At 43.4% G+C, this 18,102-nt stretch overlaps 2 protein-coding genes across 2 annotated transcripts; one reads left to right on the top strand and one right to left on the bottom strand.

Moving 5' to 3' along the window:
* Nucleotides 1–3,406: 3,406 nt before the first annotated feature.
* On the bottom strand, nucleotides 3,407–12,128 carry ube2ql1 (ubiquitin conjugating enzyme E2 QL1; the record flags this gene model as incomplete). Its single annotated transcript, XM_080530862.1, has 2 exons — nucleotides 11,739–12,128; nucleotides 3,407–3,538 (listed from the first exon to the last, which is right to left on the bottom strand). Exons 1-2 carry the CDS (start codon nucleotides 12,090–12,092, stop codon nucleotides 3,407–3,409), a joined length of 486 nt encoding a protein of 161 aa, XP_080386988.1. The 5' UTR covers nucleotides 12,093–12,128.
* A 1,977-nt stretch (nucleotides 12,129–14,105) lies between these two features.
* med10 (mediator complex subunit 10) lies at nucleotides 14,106–16,951 on the top strand. Its single transcript, XM_080530718.1, has 4 exons — nucleotides 14,106–14,339; nucleotides 15,137–15,220; nucleotides 15,767–15,869; nucleotides 16,074–16,951. The coding sequence occupies exons 1-4, from the start codon at nucleotides 14,218–14,220 to the stop codon at nucleotides 16,167–16,169; spliced, it is 405 nt and encodes a 134-aa protein (XP_080386844.1). The 5' UTR covers nucleotides 14,106–14,217; the 3' UTR covers nucleotides 16,170–16,951.
* Nucleotides 16,952–18,102: the final 1,151 nt, after the last annotated feature.

The following is an 18,102-nucleotide window of genomic DNA, read 5'->3' as shown; positions in this document are numbered from 1 at the left end:
TTTGACCTCGATCTGAACCAGACACTTTAGTCAGGAGTAGGATGATGTTGCCTCTAGACATTGTTCTAAGACCAGGTTACATCTTCCTCACTAAGGAATAAGATTAGGATTTGGGATGGTTAAGCTGATCCTAGATCTGTGTCTAGGGGCAACTTCTGCCCCGAGCCTTTAGTTGACTGTATCCCCAACAGGCAGAACCGCAGTGCGGAACAAGACAAAGGGGGAAAGGACAGCTGTGATGTCACATAGGAGACCAGGAAGTACACATGGGAGCCAGAGGACGCCGATCCTTGGGTTTAGTTCCATTCCACTTCTGCTCCCAGTGAGGGAATACTTCCTGGAGAATCTTGAGGCGTGATGACATCACTGTCTAATCCTTCTTCACCTAGTACCTGAATGCCTCTTCAGAACACCCCCCCCCCCTCCCCAGCAGACACAGATACATATCATTCTTATTTAGTTTTTTTTTTTTCTCTTTTTCTGTGACAATACCTGCGACATGCTTCAAAATCTTCATTTTGGCAAACCACAAATAAATTAAAACACAAACATTCATAGAACACAACGTGACATTTCTTTAGGACATTGAAAGAAAAAAATACATACAGAACAGAGAAAAAGAACAAGAGAAGATAAGCATTTGCTGTTTGTTTTTCCCCCATTTTTTTTTTTACTTGCTTTTCTTGAAAAAAAGATAGCTAGCTACCAATCACTTATCACATGCAGATATAATACAACAGAATCAATTCACCCAGTTAGTGTCTGCAAACTACCAATCTAAACTATATCACAAAAGTATTCTCTTTAAACCAGCAAACACCCAATTTTGAGATATTTTGTCTTATAATAATTTTTCACTTTACAGTTTTCTCCTTTCACCTGTCCAAAGATACACCTACGACCACCCCTGACATGACTCCCCAAACAGAAAATGGAGACCATTAAGCTAGGACTTTTTACATGTTTAGATACCAGATGGTGATTTCTCACTTAGCCCAAGAAAGCCTCTCACATACCACAACCACTCATACACATCATAAGCCATAAATATGATACAAACACAATGGGGAGGCGCTTTAGTGCAACAAACGCAGTCCAATCCAAACTGATACACAAGCATCTTATACTGTACACTGTATAATTTGTATTAATACCTTAAATCGGTAAACTACGTTCACATTACAGTACGAATGTCTTTGACTGAGAACCTGAAGACTGTTTTACTACCCAGAGCTAATGCCTAGACTTCAGTTCCGGGACTAACATGGTCTTAAATCATGTTGACAACCCATGGTCGATAGGCTTCCCAGTTGATTACACCAGGGAGCTGAAATGCTGCAAGCTGATTGGTTCCGAAATGTTTCCAAATCCCATCAGCCCTCCAGGACAGGAGAGTGACAAATGTCACAGCAGAGCAGGAGGTGTGATGTTCTCATCCATCTAATGACTTCTCTGTTCAAAATGTCAGACCAATTAGCAGCTATCCCCATGGCATTGACTGTCAGGAATGAAAACAAACTCACCAGGAGCTCAGAGGGCTAGCTTAGCGTAGCCTACTGCAGCATGCTAACTCAGCCCCCCCCACACACACACACACACACACCCCACCGAGAGGACACGCTGGCTAGTTATGCCACGTCAAATAGACACTAGAGCATGAAGAGCTTCTCTAGTCAGTCAGGGTGGGAGAGGAGGAGGAGGAGGAGGTGTGTGCGTCTGTGTGTGTGTGTGTTGAATAACAATAACAGTATAACTACACTGCGTGTCTTCAGCCATTTTGGATTCCAGCTGACATTTCGAGAAGCCGCCGGTAAACATCAAAGCTCTACACACAGCCTTCTTCTTCCCTTCCCCCCCTCTCTCTCTCCCTGCCTCCCTCCCTCCCTCTCTCTCTCCAGACATCAATCAAGAGGGCACTGAGACACACTCGTCTAACGGAGAGAGCACTTGTTGAACTACCCACTCCATCAATGGGAGGGCTCAGACTCTGTCCGTCTTTATTTGTGTGTTATCCGGATGGCCACGTTAGCAGGTGTGTGTGTGTGTGTGTGTGTGTGTTGCAAAGCTAAATGTTGAGCATGTGCGACAGGCTCTGCACGAGTCAGTCATTTCGTTCTTAAATGGACTGAATCAGAGAGAGACATGGGTGAACTCTCTCTCTCTCTGTCTGCCTCTCTCGTGTATAAACCCATAGGGAGCTAGTCGTCTTAAGTCCCCCTTTCACAATAAAGCAAACCATAGGATTCTTCCTCTATTACATAGCCTGGGACCAGACTTTGAGGTTGTCGGTTTTTTTGTTGCTCAAATTAGCAAAATCAAGTCCGTTGAGGCTCTCGCACGCACACATCACTGTAGGACTGTACCGTACATGCTGGGGCTAGGCTAGGACATTAGCTCTGCCATCTGGTATCTTAATCATGGGAATTATAGTGCCCGGTCCTCTCCTACACTGCATGATAAGTAGAGAGGGAGGGGGAAGGGGGAGAGAGAGCGGTGATTATCTGATCGTTCTCTCTCTTATCATACAGAGTCTCTGGGTAGAGCAATGTGGGACTTTTTTTTCTTCTTTTTTTTTCTCCTCTCTCCATTAGACATCAATGACCCGGCTATGCAGCGGAATGAGCTCCACATAAATGACAATCTTCATGTTGCATTGAACTGTGAGACAGAAAAGGGAACACGGAGTAAATGTGTATGAACGGTCCTGCCCTGTCCGTCTATTAAACATTAACAGCTTCATTTATATGTAAATGAACCGTCGGGCAGTGAGTCGATGGTAAAGGCTGATGTCAGTTCAGTGCAGTGTGTCTGTTGTCCCCGTAGAGAGAGAGAGAGACAGGGATGAGAGGGGAAGGGGAGTGTGTGTGGGAGGAGGTGGAAGGAGAGGATGGAGAAAGGAGGAGGGGGTGCATCTTCTTTCAGTAGTCTTTCACAGGGCTGCTTATTCACACACAATCTGTCTGTCCCTCTGTGTGTGTGTGTGTGCGCGACTGTAACTCAATCCACCAACAGCGCGTGACACACACACACACACACACCTGATTTGCCCGAGAATAAGTCAATGCTCACACACCTCCTTCTGAACATTCCACAAGTCCCTGCCACAGTGCTCCCAGATGAGGCAGTTTGCTGAAGGTGGGATGGAGTGAGAAAGAGAGAGGGAAGAAGAGAGGAGTGCAGCACTGGAGGACGATAAAATGTGAGGATGAAGGATATAGACAGCGTTCTTTTTTTTTCTCTCTTTTTTTTGTTTTTTTACGAGTTCAGTGAGGTGAACAAAACAAAAGAAAACAAAAAAAGAAGAAAGAAAACAAAATTTAAAAAAAAATCCAGAAAAAAAGAAAAACGTTGAGGAGTTAAGTTAGCGTGGCGTGGCGTTAGCATGGAGGGGCAGCGTGGCGGTGGCTCAGCCGTCAGACACAGGGGGAGACACCCAGCCGTACTTCTCATGGGTCTTCACCAGGCTCTTAAAGGTGGCCTCCGCCTCCTTACGACTAAAAGCCTTCTTTGACTTCCCTGCTTTCCTGCAGATACGCCCCTGCGGAGAGAGTGAGGTAAGGGGAGGGAGAGGAGGGAAGACAGTGGTGAGTACAGAGTTAATACTAGTGTCCACATTAATCACCTCACAAGAATGAAAGAGAGAGAGAAAGAGAAAGAGAGGGGGGGGGGGGAGGAGAGGATTGCATTTTGCTGTTTGCATTTTGTTCGTCATGCCAACAAGGACTAATTGAAATGAAAATGTAATTAAGAATTCTAGAGCTCACGACATAAATGCACACAAAGGAAGAGCGAGATCCAGAAACATCAGCCTACAGTCCTCTTCACAGACTAACAACCCAGGAGAGCTACACACAGCAGCAGCAGCAGCAGCAGAAGAGATGCTTCCTCCTCACTGTCCTCCCACCGTCTTCTACTGCTGCATTTGGAGTATAGTTGACTTGTGAAGGGAAATGACAATCCCATATGCAACTATGGCCCTGGCATTACTGCCCAACGGTCAATCAATGTTTAAGGACAGAGAAATCTTCTAAGATGTCACTTTGTATCATCTAGTGAGAACCAAAGCATCCAGGACACTAATGGACGGGGGACAGGGGTTGCGGTGATGACGTCGACCTGAACCACTATGGAGAGTGAAGCATTTCAGGATTGTAAATATAGCCTAAAAGTAGACATCTGTGGAACAGCCATTTTCACCTAACCAATCATCTTGGTGAAACAGTGTCTTCTTGACACGCCAGAGCTATTAATACACAGAGATAAGACTAAAGAGAGAATAAAGGTGTGGGTGTTGCTTGTGACAGTAATGCTGGTTATTCTCTTGTTGGAAGCTCTGCTCAGTCTTCTCTGAGGAGAATTGTGTGGGCGTGGATGAACAAAACAAAATTATGAATATTTAGACACAGTGCCACGATAAAAGTGCCTGTGGGACTAATCTTTAAGGCATCTCTTCATCTTAAATTACATCAAGTTATTTATTTTAAGATTATTCTTCTCTGAGAGTCATCCCACACTTTATATATACAGTATATTGGATAGAGATAGTGAAGACTAACTGGAAAGTAAGGAGGAGAGGGTATGTCAGCAGGGAATGGGCCAGATTCGAACCCATTCCGACATAATGTGTGCACTGTGTGCCGCTGTGCTAGACCCCAGGCCATACATAACTTGGTTTAAGAATCACCTCTCATGCTCTCTCACAAAGACAGGGAGAGAATGCAGGCCGTGCCAGACTGGTTCAGCTAGCTGTGTACTAGTGCTCTCACGACACCATCCGTTTGATTTCCATACTGCTTGATACTTAAAATAGTATCACAATTTGTATTCTGAAACAATACCATGGCAACAACATCAGGCAAAGTAAAACAAAACCCTATTAAATAACACTTCTTGAAACTTGAAACGCATAGGCCTACCTCCTTCCATCATGGCTATTCAGTCATCGATGGCATGGAAAAGGGACATTATGCTCATGTCCCGGATAGTAGCCTATTTTTCTATCCAGTCCCAATGCTGCTACAACCTAAAACACTGACTTCTGTCTCAGGAAAATTCCTCATTTTGTTCTATACCTTCACACCTGTTCATGCGAATTCTGTGCTATTTCGTCTAGCGCCTAACCTCTGTCATCTGGCTCGTGGATGAAAAGCTACTCATTTCTACAGCTGAGAGCCAAACGTTTGAAGGTCATAGAGTATTTTATTCAGGTTCAATGTGTTAATTAAACTGTTGGCCGCACACAATCAGCACATGCCGGGAGGAGAGGTGCGAATAAGGAAACGCAGCATCAGGCACCGATGATACAAGACACGCTTCTAAAGAACAAACTCTAGTGTAGAACAATTTCTCAAAGCAAGGTATTGTGATACCTTCACGCGACACTGTGTGTAACCACATCAGTACATCAATTACCGCTGGTCACACCCAAACTACTGAATAATGTAATGTATTGATGAGTTAAAGCATTGTGTGACTGATCAGCCATTTTGTGTCAAAGGGATAGGATCGGTGTAAAAGAAACCCCACTGATTCAGATCAGTGGTAAAAAAAACACACTTTGAATACTGTGGATAGAAATGTGATGTATACCCACCTCTTCAAGCTTGCCTTCACCAGTTAATCCTCTCCCTCTCCCCCTCCCCTTCCCATGTGTCCCCAGCACTACCTTAATTAGACCCCTATACTTTCTTTCTCTATTTATTTCTTGTTTCTTTTTATTATTACTACTCAATCTTTTCAGTTTGTAAAGCGTCTTTGAGTGTCTTGAAAAGCGCTATATAAGTCTAATGTATTATTATTATTATTATTATTAGTATATATCTGTCATAACACTCTATTCCACTTGACACATCAATGTTATACAATGTATTTCTGTCCGGATATTGGATAACTGGCGGTGTCTCAAGTAGTCTTAACCTGGGTCCCTTGTGACTTTACCTCCATGATCACAGATATACAGGTGGCAGCAATACTGTATGAAACCCATCTAGTCTTCTTAAACCACTAGGGGTCATGAAGGAAAGGTGACAAGGAAGCCTGTCCTACTGAACCATAATGTTTTCCATACAATACAATAATTTCTATCAAATATCACATGAATCAAGACAACGGTGTTTATATCTGGTTGGCCATTTTGGATCATTTTGGGCGATAGGGATATGGGTAGATGAGGTGGTATAATACTGAGCAATCAGGTGATTAGGGTCACAGTTTCCATTCTTGTGATGACAGTGACCCGATTAATGGGCCAGACCTGGATGACTCAGACAGACAGGGTCACCAGCTCAGGAGCGGTCTATAGCTCAGGAGCGGTCAATAGCTCCGGTCACTCCATTGACACATTCTACCCTATCCTCACCCTCTTCATTCCATCTGCACTGAATAGAGCAGATGAAAGTTCATTCCACTTCCCCATCATCCTCCATAGTGATTTCAGCTATCCTGTTGTAAGTGAGGGAATGAGGGAGAAGCCAATCAGCAGTGTTGAAATGTGTCCTAGGAATCCCAGTCTAAAAGAATTCCCATTGCCTTATAACTACTGACCTGGAAATTATTGGTGGGTTGACAATTGTGGAGACCTGTCCTGTCATTTTACAATCTATTGACAGCCTATTGAACAAGTCATTGATATCCTAATGGCTAACCACTGTGACAGTAAGGTGAGAGGGGAACTGGATTGTGTCAGCTATCTAATCGTTACCTTCTTATTACCATATCCCAATATCTGGTTTCTGTGTCTGTGCAAAATTGTATGCGGTTTGTGCCAATAACTCAAAATGGCTGCTGTTGCCATGGCTAGAGGTTGCTATGGTGAATGGCCAAGCTGAAGAGGTGTGATTGCCATGGTGATTGATGCCTGAGGGAGATTGCCTGACCAGCATGACACACAGACAGCACGCACACACACGAGCGCACACTTACATACAGTACATACATACATACATACATACATACACATACACACAGACAATCAGACATACATACACATACACACATACACCCACATATACATAGTCACAACTAGGAGGCATATACTGAGATCGCCCTCTGCGCTGAGTTGAATCCAGAATCCTGGGCCATTACCAAGACTCAAATAGCATTTGACTAAATTCACTGAGATAGCTCTGCCACTTCACATTCAGATGTACAAGAGCACCCAGGATGAGGGCTAAAGGCCAAATAAATGCTCAGTAGCTGGAACGATTAGTTATTAGAACTGGGCAACCAACCATCAAGGTGTCAGTGGAGTCAGATGCCCTCCCCTGCACTGCTGCGGTGGTCACTTCCTTCTCCTCCGCTTGGACAATACAAATCCCCTTTCCCTGTCACCCCACTAGGGTACCTGTGTATACCAGTGGACTGAGGCTGGATATGGTAGCCAGTCTGTGTGTGTGTGTGTGGGGGGACGGACGGACAGAAATAAACTCTCCCTGCCTCGGGCCATGTCCGGGCTGCATGACGCTTAACTAACCAGAAGTAACAGAGAGAGAACACAGAGAGCTCTCATCTGCCCATTCATGCATAATGCCTCTCTTAAAAGCCTGTGTTTTCAGGATTAAAAAAGGAGCGAATATTGACCTTTAATTACCGATATTGTGTTTGCGGTCTTCCACAAGAATGGCTCACTGGAGAGGGAGAGGAGAAGAAGAGCGAGACAGAGAGAGAGTGAGAGCACAAGGAAAGAGAGAAAGAGCATGAAAACAAGGACAGTTGAAAGAGAATAAGAGTGAAGCTTGAAGAGAGTTTGTGGATGTTTTGCTCAGTGTGTGCGTTTATGTCCAGTGTGCGCCTGAGGCTAAACAGTGCTGTGCTGTGCCACTGTTCATCTATTCCAGTTAAGCGCTCACTCGCGCGTCAAGAGGGACAAACGTGGGTGAAGTGGCTGATGGGTAATCTTGTGAATGGAGATCAGTCAATGGACGCACAAGGCCCCAGTGCGTCATGGGAAGCTGCTTTGGGCTGGTGATTGCGTAACCCGGGCACCCGTGCCAAAGGGGAGGATAAAACATGCTATGGTCGATGTCATCACATCACTGAGGCAGGCCTGTTGTTGTTGTTGTTGTTGTTGTTGTTGTTGTCTAAAAATATAGAACTGAAATCTAGTGGCAGTGGAAGCCAATACGTGACAGCAACTGGTGAAACCAGTCCGTCTCCAACCGACGGACCGTTTGGACTTTTATTCTAAAAATGTAAATAAATGTCAACGTTGTTGAAAATCAGTGACACACTCGCTAGTCAAGCCAAAACATTGCAATCCAATGGATTCAGTGAGTAATCGGTGATTACCGGTGCATTGCATTGCAATGTTTTGGCCTGACTAGCGAGTGTGTCATTGATTTTACATTTTTTAAATGTATTAACATTTTTCTGAATAAAAGTCTGAACATTTTGATTGGTTGGTGACTTGTTCCCAGTTTCACCAGCTGCTGTCACATAAGCAATGTATCTGCAATGTCACTGGACGTCACTGGAGATGTCAACTGTCAACTATTCTTTCCTTGCTGTTGGACATTATCTCTATAGAGAAACAATTGGCTCTTAGAGATAAATTCAAACGTCAACTACAAGGCCATGGTCATTTTAGGGCGATTTTTAAACATTTTGTATTCATCTTTGTGGTCATTGCAATAGCCCAGATGGTTCAGAGCAGCAGTGGTAAAAATCAGGGGAACTAGCCGTAGTTTCTAAAATGCCTGCTCATCTCTGGTAAAAAAAAGAAAGAAATCCACACCTCTGTAGTAGCGTAGTGTGTGTGTGTGTGTGTGTGTGTGTGTGTGTGTGTGAATGTGATTCTCTCCCTCCTCCATTTTCTACTGAATACACAGTGAGGCAAAGAGCCTATTGTCTTCAAAGTCAGGAATTAGAGCATCTTCAAATACTGTAAAAACATATCCCTGCACATACCACATGAAAGGACCAGCTGGGATGGGCCAGAACTACCACGCACACGCACACGCACACACACACACACACACACACACACACACACACTTAATCAATATTGTTTTCATTAACAAACTGACGAAGGAAGACACTGCACTGCAATTAGTGCATACTGCAGACAGAGCACCCTTAACGCCACTGTGCAAGAAGCTGGAAAATACACTGACGATCAGCATATCAAGTGACTTACAAGCACTAGGGTTGGGAAATATCAACAATTTCTTAATGATTTCTTATCATTATTATTATTTCTTCTTCTCTTAATTACTTCATAAAATAACATGATTAACAATAATATCCTCCATTACTGAAGTATCATGGAGACATGACCAGAGTGAGATAGCCATAGAGTCATAGAGTATGGCCAATGTAGAGTCATATGGCTGGTGTTGTCAATATTGGAGAAACAAAGAGTTGTTTTATCTCTAGGTGGGCTTTGCCTTGCAAAACAGTGGGACACTGTACTTGTAGTTATGCACATACGGTAACTTGTTTGAAGCACTTTTACTAAGTGTTTTCTGAAAGAGAACAATGTCACAATACTACAATCACAATATTCGACAATACTGAATATCGGCCCAACTATGTAGGGTTGATACCGTTTTTAGTTATACCGTTATGGATCATGCTGTTACATTGAATTTGACTACACTCTCACAGATTGTGTGCGGCAACGGTTTCATTCAAGTTTAACATTGATTACAGCATTAAGTGACACATTTTCATTGAGACAGGAGTCAGGTTTTAGGTTATAGTGGGATTGAGAGACTGGAAAGGAGAATAGTGTACTAGTATATCAAGGACCGGAGAAGATAATTTCCCTTCCCATGCCACTCTCTCCTCTGAATGGTTAACTTTTAACAGACCATTGCTATGGTGACAGGCAAGCCTATGCAGTGCATTCTGCATAGGCGTATCAAATTTGTAGCTGACTGAAGATTCATACAGTAGAACAGCTCAAAGAGGAATCTTTAGTGGTAATGTTTTGAAGTGAGCTCTGCACCGTGACACGTCATGGATAATCATAAAACATTTAGAATTTCAAAAGAAATTGTCCAATACTGTCATACAGACAATAAGTATGTAAAACACTGCGATTAGATATCTAGGCCATACCAACCATAACACACACACACACACACACACACACACACACACACACACACACACACACACACACACACACACACACAGAGAGAGAGAGAGTTGGGAGTCATTTATCAAACCATGAAAATGTTCTATGTAGGCAGATTAATTAATTAATTAATTTTGCCATTTAGCAGACGCTTTTAATCCAAAGCGATTTACAATTACGAATTACAGGGAACTGGGAACTGAACTGAGGGCTAAGTGCCTTACTCAAGGGCACACTAGTAGTGGTGTGGTTTCAACTCACAACCTTCCGATCACAAGTCCAACTCACTATCCACTACCCCGCAGATAAAATGGTGAGTATCATCTCTCTCTTTCTCTCTCTCTCTCTCTCTCTCTCTCTCTGTCTGTGTGTATGTGAGTGTATATGTGTGTGTGTGTGTGTGTGTGTGTGTGTGTGTGTGTGTGTGTGTGTGTGTGTGTGTGTGTGTGGGTGTGTGGGTGTGTGGGTGTGTGTGTGTGTGTGACATTGTCCTATTAAATAGAAGATGCATAACCTATATCATTCTGTTATATCACATCTAGATCAAATATTGTTCGGTCTTTTGGGTTTTCCGGTGACAGTTTACATAAGTTTTACTGCCATAGAGATGTCATAACAGTGACGTCACACACATGGCATAACGCCAGTCATACTAAATTATTGACAAGCAATAGCTGCTATAATAACGCGTGAAATGTGAAAACTATTCAAACATAATGAACAAGCATGATGCATCGCCAGTGTGGTGTTTCTTTTAAATTGAAAGCCTGAAAACATAAATCGATGAAAAGGATTGAGACCTAAAGATAAAATGTAGCCTACCCAAACCCATCCAGTGCTGCAGTGCACCGTGAGTCTGAGACCAGATGACGGCAGGTTTACATAATCTACTCACAGTGGTGTCGGATGGTGGAGGAGGGCAGCTGACTACATCTATCCACTGATGCATAGAAAAGGCTGGGTAGACAGGGACTTTTGCTTTGTGTCATTTAAATAAGTAGGTTACTCAAAATTAATGCTAGAAGTAAGCTATCCTGTAACTTTAGGGCCCTGCAGGAAATGTTTGGGGTTGGGTGGGGGGGTGGGCAGAAATTTGTAAAAAATAAAATAAAAAATGAAAATCAACATGTTTAATCATATTGTATTGTGTAACTTTTGAATAAAAATACTTGAAAAAAAAAGAGAAAAGAAGTAAGCTATCCAGTAAGCTAAGCAGATTCCATGTAGGCTATCCATTTGGCAAATGCTGTGGTTAGTGACCTTGTAATTGGTTTACGCTGAGAATGTCGCGTTCTTAGAGAAAGAACGGAGCGTTAGGTCTTCAATAAGGAGACATACATCACACAAGGGGGAGAACATTTCGTGAAATGGCGGCCATAATGTCATATAAAGATTAATCGTGTCTAAGATTAGGAGATGTTGATATAAGATGGCTTATATCAACACACCAAACCGCTCTCTGGCAGACATGTACATAGGCCTACTGACAGCAAGTTTACGCGCTGGGCATGGAGTCAACATTACGCATGGCGCAAGTGTCATGTAATCAAGCTTCACAATCCATAGGCCCTTTTTGGCGCTCATGTTTGCACATAGGATGCACTGCAGTATTGTACAAAATGTAATTAAATTCAATTAAATTTAGAAAATGTATCCTCACCTGTCCTTTTACTAGGCTTGCGGCAAATTGCCTCATTACGGCTTCCACGGTGTAGGCGCTGGACCACCCGCGGGGGGTTAACAACTCCATACAGATCGCCCCGCCGTCCAGGACGTAGCCGTTCTCCAACCGGGGGGTCAGCACCCGCATGAAAGGCGGGGAGAAGGGGAAATTGTCGGGGAAAGAGACGTTCAGCAGGATGAACTCGGTGTTCGTCTCTTTCATGTCCTGCCACAGCGCAGAGTCCTTGTCCACCTGGTGTAACTTCACGTTCCAGTCGAAGAGGTTGTCGTCGACGAGCTCCACCGTGATGAAGTTGTCGCCCAGCCGTCGGATCTCCTGGAGCTCCTTCATCAGCCTCCGCGTCCGGACCTGGGTGCAGTGTTGCCGGTGAGGGGGGGCTAGCGGGGGTATCGAGGCGCCGGTCACCGCTTTCCCCCCGATCCCACCTCCTCCTCCCCCCGTCTGCTGTTTCTCCTTCGCGTCCTTGCCCTGTTTATCCTTAACGGGTGGCTTGTCCTTGCCGGTGGTGTGTTGGTCCAGCTTTTTCGCCTTGATCTCCGGGGTGCTGAGGATATTCGTCTCGTTGGTGGTCTGGCAGTGCTTGGCGTTGTTTTTCTGGTTCCCCCCCTTCGTTCCTTTTAGCGAGACCTGGTGATGCTTCGGGTCCTCCGTGTCTCGGTCGTGAAGACGAATCAGACCGATTTTCCGCAGTAGAGTGGCCATTCTTATTTCGCCGAGCACAGCAGGGCGAGATTCACGATTCTCCCGCTCAGACGTAATGTTTGACGGTGAAACCGTAAAAAAGTCAATCCTGGTGCCACAATCCCTCAGTTTTACTGCAGCCTCTGGGGGAGAAGACCGGGGACTTGCATGTACCCTAGTCCCTTTTTCAGTGCATCATCTTGACAAGGTCCGACTGGAAAAACACAAAAGCCATTAGCCCTAATGAAAAACAATAAGACAAAAAACGGACTGTAGTCTGTCGGATTCGTAAGTGTCACTTAAATGTGCAAACAACCTTTCCATGTATGAACACTTTACGACGAGGCTACCGTTTTGACAGGTGGACTGACTATGGCAGTGGTTGCAGACCCCACTATCATTCGGCTACAAATAGGTAGTTACACAATAATCAATACGCTATAGGCTTCTTGCATGTATCATTCATAATGTTAATCGACACAGTGCTATATCTTTATTTGGATCGACTTACCCGTTATGTCGGGTTTTAGAAAATCCAAAATTTCCTCGGCGAATGTGACGAGATGCGAATCGGCGGCTACCACGATCCACTGCAATATCGCACCCAAGTCGGTCTGCAATAAGCTCCGGTCGGTCTGACCCGGAGCAGCGAACTAATCCTCTGATGTAAGTGCAGCTGCGGCAACACTGGCTGCTCTAATGTGGCTGAGGACGAACCAACCCCGGATCATCCTGGGCGAGGAGGCGCGCGCACACACACAACTAGCAGTGGTGGAACAGTCCAGACGTGGTATGGCTGCCTTCCGCTGTACCTGGGTTGAATGAATAACGATGTTGAGGGCAGCGAATTTGCGAAACCTAGGATGGTAGGGGAAGGCAGGGCAATACCGCTACCTGATTGGTGTGTGAGTGCTTCGCCAACCAATCAGGTAGCGGTATTGCCCTGCCTTCCCCTACCATCCTAGGTTTCGCAAATTCGCTCGAGTCGAGGGCAGAAGATGTGGACGGAAGAGTGAAAGAGGGTTGGGCTTTCAGCGCATAGGCTAATGTCATCATGCCCTACTACATTACATTAGTCCGTTTTGTCCCCAATGAATATCTTCTTCCCATAGCGAGACTGAATTCTCCTGCAGGTTTCAAGTTTCAAATTGTATTGTTATTATATCATTTTACATTTTACAAGACGGTGTAAGATTCTCAGGCTTCGGTTCCTTGACCGAGGATGGTGCCTTATTGTGTGTCCTTGTGATAATACGGTGCAATATGGGGCTAGCCTATTTTGTAGGTCTAATCCTCGTGTGAATAACGTTAACACGATTTTAAAGCATATCAGTAAAGTGCGTTAAGGCAAATTTGTCTTGTCTTTGTGTTTTGTATAGGCTTGTTTTATACTTTTACCACATTCAAATGTATCCATTTACAAATCGCCAATCTTGAAATATATTGCACACATCATGGCATAATGGCTAAAGCGAGTTCTCTGTTAAAAGGTAGAGCAATGATACAATGTAACATGTATCTTTGCCATTTGAAGCACGATACTTTGCAGCACTTGGAGAGAGCAGACGGCACTCTGTGGTTGGCTGTTACCAAGGTGGCTACACATGCGCTACAGTGATTGGCTCTCATACTGCCAAAAAGCAGTACAGTCAGACGGGTGTCTGAAAAATGAGTCTATAGTGTGGTGAACATCCGAACGGCTTTGTATTCGTATTTTAACGCTAATTATTAATGTTTATTATTAGAACTTAAGACATAACATTGTATTCGAAACATGGCTGAACGATTTGACAATCTCGAGGAACATCTCGAGAAGTTCGTTGAAAATATCCGACAAATGGGAATCATCGTTAGCGACTTCCAGCCTAGCAGCCAGACAGGACTGAACCAGAAACTGTAAGTGTCGAGTCGTGATGATGCGTGTATGATCAAACGTTTGGGCTGTCTTCAATCCCAAAGTTAAATCCCAAAGGAGAGCAACGCTCGCTTTTGCTGAGAAAGTACACGGACATCAGGCTAGGCAATGCTAGCAGAAAACTATTAGTGCTTAGACGCACCTGTGTAACTAGGATTAGCCTATATCTATGTACGTGATTTGATCAAAACAAGCTATCTTTCAATGCACTGCCGCCACATGAATGAATGAATGAATGAATGAATGAATGGTCTTTATTGTCATTGATATAGTACAGGTACCAAACAACGAAATTTGGGAGGGGGGGCTCCCCTGGTGCTAGGAGAAAGAAAAAAAAACTAAAAACAAGAAGGGAAAAGAGCTGGTTTACATAAATAAAGGCTATGTACACTATCCACTATACAAATAAAACACTGTGCTGTACTCTATGCTATGCTATACCTATCCTAACATTTCCTATTCTCTGAACCTTATGTATACCCGAGGGTTGTCATATTGCACATAGTGTTATTGCACATTCATTTAAAGTGTCGCAGTTTGCAGGTTTGAAATGTTCACAGTTGTGTTTCAGTATTGCACTTGATTTCAATCTAGTAGCTTCAATCTAGTAGCTGCCATCAAATTGTACATCACATTTTTGTGTACATTGTACACATCACACTGTACCTGAGAATAGTACACCCATAGATGTAGAACATCTATCTATAAGTACACCAATGGCATTAGCTACAATATGTTGAGGTTATGATGACAATGTTTCTGTCGTTTTGAATTTCAGAAACTTCATGATCACGGGACTGCAGGACATCGAGAAGTGTCGTCAGCAGCTTCATGAGATTAATGTCCCTCTCGAGGCTTTTGAGTGAGTCATATCTGCACATACAGCTCCGATGCGCCACTGATTTAATGAGATGGAGTATTGTAGTTTGGCTTGCAGGAGATTCAGATTGTGACTCAGTTCAACTTGAGTGCCCTAACCTGTTTCGGCGTCACTTATCCCAGTTTTGAAAATATCCATGTACTCTGCACTATCAATGCAATGGCGAATGCTTAATGCCACGTTAAGAGCTTTCCACTGTAGATTCGGGTAATGACAGGTAAACATGTAATCTGTATGGATATTAAGCAGCCATTTGGATATTTCGTGTGGTCCATGATGCAGTTCATGGATATTTTCAAAACTGGGATAACTGATACCGAAACAGGTAATGGCACTTATGTTGAATTAACATTACGTCTTTTGGAGTGTTGTGTCAGAGCTAGAACATATAATAATAATAACACTATATAACTTATCATGTTGTCTCTTTAAAATGTTGCTGATGCAAGCAATCATCATTCTTTGTTTGTGCCTGTGTGCAGCCTTATTTCCCAGATCGCATTCAATTTACGTACTCTTTTTCCACAGATACATAGATCAAGGCCGCAACCCTCAGTTGTACACTAAAGAGTGCTTAGAACGGTCCTTGGCGAAAAATGAACAGGTCAAAGGGAAGATTGACACAATGACAGTAAGCGACAACAGCATTTTTAAAAGTTCTTAATACTTAAATTATATCATTACACTGCCATGCCTTGGACTGAAACATCTCATCACAACGTTTAATGCTATGTCAACATTATTGTCACAGAAATAGTCACCCTGATGAGTTTGTATAATAGTCATTGATCTTTTTCCTACCTGACATTCATATCTTGTTTGTTGCTTGTTGCAGAAGTTTAAGAGCCTGCTGATATCAGAGCTGGGCAAGGTGTTTCCAGAGGAGATGGCCAGGTATAAGGCTATACATGGAGATGATCCTCCATCCTAGTGACTGCTGACCCATGACCCCTACCTGACCTCTAACCCCTGACCCCCTGCTCAAAGCCAGAATGGAGTTTCACAAGCAAGATTGATATGTTTGCCAGTTAAACACAGAAATGACTGTTGATTTGTCCATGCTGTGGTCACCAACCCCTGTTCTGGGGAGCTACAAAGTGTGCAGATTTAAGTTTCAGTTCAGCACTAACACCCCTGATTCCGCTAGAATTGATTAGTGAAATATGGTGTGTTAGTGCTGGGCAAGAGCAAGGCCCACACACTCTCCAGGACCATGGCTGGTGACACTCTTTTAGGACATAAACGACTTGTTAGGAAAAAATAAGCAACCGATGTGTGTTTGAAGCTCATCTTTATTTCTCATCTGGAAATATGGAGTTGTGCCAGAAACAAGTTTATCAAGCTGAAATGATGGAGTTGTCTCTGAAAATGTACGAGGGTTATCTGTCTGGTTAACCCACTTATCTTGCTTTGTGAAATACCCACAAGATGTACATATGTTTATATTCACTATATCTTTTATATCAACATCAAACCATTGTAGGACACTGCAGATTTGTACTGGGATTCTCACTGTTTTGTATCACACTCAGGTTTCTGACGGCCATCAAGGTTTGAAGAGTTTTGTGTGTCGCCTGATCTTGTTACTGGCCTTTTGACATGGTCAGAGTCTAGTCCAGTGTTTTGCAACTTATTTGGTTATGTTCTTGTTGGTTTGTTTGTATTTGTTTTGGATGCCTTTCTTTTTTTACTAATAAAAAAGATTGTGATTGAAGTGAATTTGGGGATTTGTCACTAATTCTCTGCATATCAACTTGCCCCACTTGTAATAAACAGGTGCTTGAATTGGAAGGTTAATAAGACATAGTGGCCTTTCAATTGATTACAATGAACATTAACTTACGAGATGCCCTCATTCAGTCATCCTCAATGTAAGATAACCACACTAAACTATGGTAATACTTTAAACTCTACCTCTTTAAATAGACACTGAACCAAAAATACTGATGATCATAATAATGATAAACAACCACGGAAATTATGTTTGATCAAACAGACACACACAAGCACTTAAAACCACCACTGAAAGGTGAGTAAATATGTCAGTAGGACAGATGCCAAGAAAAAACAGGGTTTTTATAACTGACGTATCTGTGTCATTTGTCTCCAATGTCCCCAGTGCTGGGTCTTTCCTGGCATTGTAATCCTGCACCGCCTGTGCAGTGAGCATGTGTGTGTAGAGGAGAGACAGATGCTCCAGAAATAAGGGCCTCCAAGACCATGGCCCCCATCATCTAGGCAGGTCATGGCCCAACACGCCTCCAAATGCTCGGGTTTAGTGACAGGGACAAGGAACACCCCCCTCCACCACCAACCCTAATCCTCTGGATCTTGGGGGAGGAATTAAGCCCCATTATTGGTTTGGGATGTCGCTGCCACAGGGTTAGAATACAGTTATTGGTTAACATGGAGGTTAACATTATGAAAGTCAATTTTAAACTAGCTGGATCTTCTAAAATTATGATTTATTCTGGTGAATAGTTTTTGATGAGATAGATAGGTTGTCTTATCTGTTCCTTTCCAAGCTTTAAAGAGTTGGCCGAAAGGAGCCGACATCGGACCAGAAACCAGGTTACCGAGGACTCTAAATCAATGAATCAATCGAAAACAATGAATCTGAACCAAAGAGAATTAAAAGGAATGTGTGAGAAGTAAATGGAATATATCACAACAAAGCACAAAAATCAACCTTTAAGGACACAGCTGATTAAATCCACTTAGGATGTCCTCTACCCCGCAGGCAGGAGTGTGTCTACCTACATGAAGTGTATATACGTATGTGTGTGCGTGTGCGTACATACATGCGGGCCTGTGTGTGTGTGTGTGTGTTTGGTCTGTCTCTCTGCCTGCCTGTGTGCCTGAAT

This window comes from Nansenia antarctica (assembly GCF_963989245.1).
Source record: "Nansenia antarctica genome assembly, chromosome: 5".
NCBI lineage: Eukaryota > Metazoa > Chordata > Actinopteri > Argentiniformes > Microstomatidae > Nansenia > Nansenia antarctica.
Note: the sequence above shows the minus strand (reverse complement) of the source record. Positions and strands in the feature narration are given on the sequence as shown.

Excerpts from the sequence above, each read along its gene's own strand:
- med10 (XM_080530718.1), top strand. The coding sequence starts at position 14,218 with ATGGCTGAACGATTTGACAATCTCGAGGAACATCTCGAGAAGTTCGTT. Across the intron at positions 15,221-15,766 it reads GTCCCTCTCGAGGCTTTTGA|ATACATAGATCAAGGCCGCA; the intron begins GTGAGTCATATC and ends CTTTTTCCACAG. Across the intron at positions 15,870-16,073 it reads GGAAGATTGACACAATGACA|AAGTTTAAGAGCCTGCTGAT; the intron begins GTAAGCGACAAC and ends TGCTTGTTGCAG.